The sequence below is a fragment of the Oryctolagus cuniculus genome, chromosome 8 (assembly GCF_964237555.1).
Source record: "Oryctolagus cuniculus chromosome 8, mOryCun1.1, whole genome shotgun sequence".
Taxonomy (NCBI): domain Eukaryota; kingdom Metazoa; phylum Chordata; class Mammalia; order Lagomorpha; family Leporidae; genus Oryctolagus; species Oryctolagus cuniculus.
The window spans coordinates 86,430,574-86,435,260 of NC_091439.1; the positions used below are offsets into that span (position 1 = coordinate 86,430,574).

Consider the following 4,687-nt stretch of genomic DNA (forward strand, 5'->3'; position numbering starts at 1 on the left):
TATGAGTCAACCAATTAAAATTGAACCAGAACTGACACAGATGTTACAGTTAGCACAAAATGAAATTAAGAGTTATTCTAACTATATGCCTTGTGTTCAAAAAGTTAGATAATTAAAAGATTCAAATTTGGAACAGGAGTTTAGCCTAGCAATTAAGAAGGCCACTTTCCAGGGGCTGGTACCGTGGCCCACTTGGTCAATCCTCCACCTGCAGTGCTGGCATCCCATATGGGTGCCAGGTTCTAGTCTGGCTTGCTCCTTTTCCAGTCCAGCTCTCTGCTGTGGCCCAAGAGGGAAGTGGAGGATGGCCCAAGTGCTTAGGTCCCTGCACCTGCATGAGAGACCAGGAGGAAGCACCTGATTCCTGGCTTCGGATTGGCGCAGCACCAGCCCTAGCGGCCATTGGGAAGTGAACCAACAGAAGGAAGACCTTTCTCTCTGTCTCTTTGTCTATAACTCTACCTATCAAATAAAAAAATAAAAAGGCCACTTCGTATGTCAGAGTGTCTGGGTTTGATTCCAAACTCCAGTTCCTGATTGCCAATACAGGTCCTGGGAGGCAGCAGTGATGACCCAAGTAATTGGGCTCCTGCAACCCACAAGGGAGACCTAGCCTGAATTCCCAGTTCCCAACTTGCCTGCCCCAGCCTCCATCACTGTGGACATCTATGGAGTGAACCAATAGTGACCTAACTCTCTCTTCCCTCCTTCCCTCTCTCTCTCCCTTACTCTCTTCTCTGTCTCTCTCTTTCTTTGCCAACCTCTCTTTCTACACCTGTCTATACGTCTGTCAAATAAAAAAATTATAAAGAAATAAAAAGCTGAAATTAAATGTCTGAAGATGAAAACTCCAATGTGGCAAGTGGAAAATACTTTGACTGGGCCGGTGCCGCAGCTCATTAGGCTAATCCTCTGCCTGTGGCACCGGCACCCTGGGTTCTAGTCCCAGTCGGAGCGCCGATTCTCTCCCGGTTGCTCCTCTTCCAGTCCAGCTCCCTGCTGTGGCCTGGGAGTGCAGTGCAGGATGGCCCAAATGCTTGGGCCCTGCACCCGCATTGAAGACCAGGAGAAGCACCCGGCTCCTGCCTTTGGATCAGCGCGGTGCACCTGCCACAACACGCCGGCTGCAGCGTCCATTGGAAGGTGAACCAATGGTAAAGGAAGACCTTTCTGTCTCTCTCTCTCACTGTCCACTCTACCTGTCAGAAAAAAAAAAGAAAAGAAAAATACATTGGCTGAATTAACAGCAGATTAGACATGAGTAGAGATTAGCGGACTTGAAGATAGATCAATAGAAACTATCCAGAATCAAGTACAAAGAAAAGACAATTATAATAAGTTGAGCATCAGTGAAGCATGCTATAACTGCAATATATATAACTGAAGTTCCTGAATGAAGAAAGAAAGAGAACAAAGTATATTAGTATATTTGAAGATTAATGGTTCAAAGTTTTCCAAATTTGATGAAACTTATAAATCTACAGTCAAGTAGCTCAGTGAACCCCAAGCACAGAAAATAAAAAAGTATGCCAGAGCATATCAAAATAAAACTGACCAAAGCCATGCATAAACAGAAAAATGCTAAAGGCAGTATTGAAAACAAGGTGCATTAAAAATAAGGACAACAGGAGCAAGTGTTCAGGCTAGTGGTTAAACGTCCATGTCTCATAATTCTCTTCACTCGGGCTTTTTATTAGTTCAGACCCTGAGAGGCACTGGTGATGGCTTAAATAACTAAGTTCTTGCCTCTCCCTTGGTAGACCTGGCTTGCATCAGTGTTCATTTGGGGAAGTTGGCTCACTCTCCCTGTCTCTCTCTCCATCTTCTCTCCCTCTCTCTCTCTGACACACACACACACACACACACACACACGTATTTATCCATGTATCCACAATTACTGATGCTCTTCGCTGTTGTGTGTGTATACATCCCCCTTTCCAAATAGACTAATTTTTAAAAGTTAATAATAATAATGATAAGGATAATAGCAGTCTATACCTAACACAGCAAGAGACAAGACTTGCAGCAACAAAGTCCTAAAATTTAAAAAGGAAATTAAAAAAAAAAAAAGTAGTCAATTAGATCTCTAAACCCAGAGGAAATAACTTAAAATATTAAAACTTAATACTTCTCGGATGTCCAAAAATTGGAAGCATCCCTCCGTGGCTGACCTGCAATGTAAGAAATGTTATGGAATCTCACAGAAAAAAAAAAAAAAAAAAAAAAAAAAACAGAAATATAGATCTACACGAAACAGAAGAGCTGGTTACACGGATAATCATGATTTTTTACAACTTAAATCACCTTAAAAGACCATGTAGAGGCGGGGGTGGGGGAAGTGGGGGCTGGGGCCGGGCGTGGGTGGAGAGGGGACCCTGGGGGCGGGTTGAGATGGTGCAGTCAGTTAAGGGCAAAGGTCGCTAGTGCGCTCCCACGTTCTGCAGAGGTAGCCATCGCGCCTGCGCTGTGTGCTCCGGACTGGCTGCGCGCCCCGCCCCCGCAGTACCGCCGTCACCCCGGAAACGGTCCCAGAGCAGCTGAGCCGACCGACTGGTTTCATGGCAGCCCCGAGGAAAGCAGTTGTGGGGCCGTTGGTGGGGGCGGTGGTCCAGGGTACCAACTCCACTCGCTTTCTGGTTTTCAATTCAAAAACAGCGGAACTACTTAGTCATCATCAGGTGGAATTAACACAGGAGTTCCCAAAAGAAGGATGGGTAGAACAAGACCCTAAGGAAATTCTTCAGTCTGTGTATGAGTGCATAGCGAGAACGTGTGAGAAGCTTGGTGAACTGAATATTGATATTTCCAACGTAAAAGCTATTGGTGTCAGCAATCAAAGGGAAACCACTGTCATCTGGGACAAGCTAACTGGAGAGCCTCTCTACAATGCCATAGTGTGGCTTGATCTAAGAACCCAGGCTACGGTTGAGACGCTGAGTAAAAAAGTCCCGGGAAATAATAACTTTGTCAAGTCAAAGACAGGCCTTCCGCTCAGCACTTACTTCAGCGCTGTGAAAATTCGTTGGTTGCTTGACAATGTGAGACAAGTTCAAAAGGCCGTTGAAGAAGGTAGAGCTCTTTTTGGGACCATTGATTCGTGGCTTATCTGGAGTTTGACAGGAGGAGTCAACGGAGGTGTCCATTGTACGGATGTAACAAATGCAAGTAGGACAATGCTTTTCAACATCCACTCTTTGGAATGGGACAAAGAGCTCTGTGACTTTTTTGAAGTTCCAATGAACATTCTTCCAAATGTCTGGAGTTCTTCTGAGATCTATGGTCTAATGAAAGTTGGAGCCTTGGAAGGTGTGCCAATATCTGGGTGTCTGGGGGACCAGTCTGCTGCTTTAGTAGGACAAATGTGCTTCCAGGAAGGACAAGCAAAAAACACATACGGAACAGGCTGTTTCTTACTGTGTAATACAGGTCACAAGTGTGTATTTTCTGAACATGGCCTCCTGACCACAGTCGCTTACAAACTAGGCAGAGACAAACCAGTTTACTATGCCTTGGAAGGTTCTGTTGCCATAGCTGGGGCTGTTGTTCGTTGGCTGAGAGACAATCTTGGAATTATACAGACCTCAGAAGAAGTTGAAAAACTTGCTCAAGAAGTTGGTACTTCTTATGGCTGCTATTTTGTCCCTGCCTTTTCAGGGTTATATGCACCGTACTGGGACCCAAGTGCAAGAGGCATAATCTGTGGTCTCACTCAGTTTACCAATAAAAATCATATTGCTTTTGCTGCACTGGAGGCTGTTTGTTTCCAGACCCGAGAGATTTTGGATGCCATGAACCGTGACTGTAGAATTCCACTCAGTCATTTGCAAGTAGATGGAGGAATGACCAACAACAAAATTCTCATGCAACTACAAGCAGACATCCTGTGTATTCCAATAGTAAAGTCATCCATGCCCGAAACCACTGCACTTGGAGCTGCCATGGCAGCAGGGGCTGCAGAAGGAGTAGGTGTTTGGAGCCTTGACCCTGAGGATTTGTCAGCTGTCATGATGGAACAGTTCGAACCTCAGATCCAGGCCACAGAAAGTGAAGTACGTTATTCTACATGGAAGAAGGCTGTGATGAAGTCAATGGCTTGGGTTACAAGTCCTGAGGACCCTACTATCTTCTCTAGTCTGCCCTTGGGGTTTTTTATAGTGAGTAGCATGATAATGTTAATTGGAGCAAGATATATCTCAGGTATACCATAAGAATAACCTCCATGGATTGCTAAGATGTGAGCTTTTCACAGGATGAAAGAATCCAGCAATTCTGTCTCTTAATATGATGACACTATATAGACTCTGATATTGTTTATAAGACATAACTCTTGCTATATGACCCATGTAGACCTGTGGCTTGAAATAAAGAAAACACAATAGAAAAACCACTGTGAAACAACTGGTGTTTGTTGCATTGTTGTTGTTGTTGTTGTTTTACATCATCAGTTAATGTTGGGCCAGTCACCTTTGGGGGTTGACTCCTTCCATTTGCCATATTATCCGTGTATAAACTACAGGATATTAGATTCTGTCCATGGATTATTTCATTAGATACTATAACATTTATAGACCATGATTTAATTCTCTGTGTTTCACATACTTGATAAGAGCTGTTACTAATCTAAAATTGAGGAGTTTTTGTTACTGTTTTTAGTAAATCCTAAAGTCCGCTTTCCTGTATATTGAGA

The 4,687-nt window shown here is 43.9% G+C and overlaps 1 protein-coding gene across 1 annotated transcript; it reads left to right on the forward strand.

Annotated features, from left to right (window-relative positions):
• Nucleotides 1–2,482: 2,482 nt before the first annotated feature.
• On the forward strand, nt 2,483–4,398 carry GK2 (glycerol kinase 2). Its single transcript, XM_002717093.5, has one exon. The coding sequence runs from the start codon at nt 2,559–2,561 to the stop codon at nt 4,206–4,208; it is 1,650 nt and encodes a 549-aa protein (XP_002717139.1). The 5' UTR covers nt 2,483–2,558; the 3' UTR covers nt 4,209–4,398.
• Nucleotides 4,399–4,687: the final 289 nt, after the last annotated feature.

Bases quoted from the DNA above. Each gene is read 5' to 3' on its own strand.
- GK2 (XM_002717093.5), top strand. From the start codon at position 2,559: ATGGCAGCCCCGAGGAAAGCAGTTGTGGGGCCGTTGGTGGGGGCGGTG.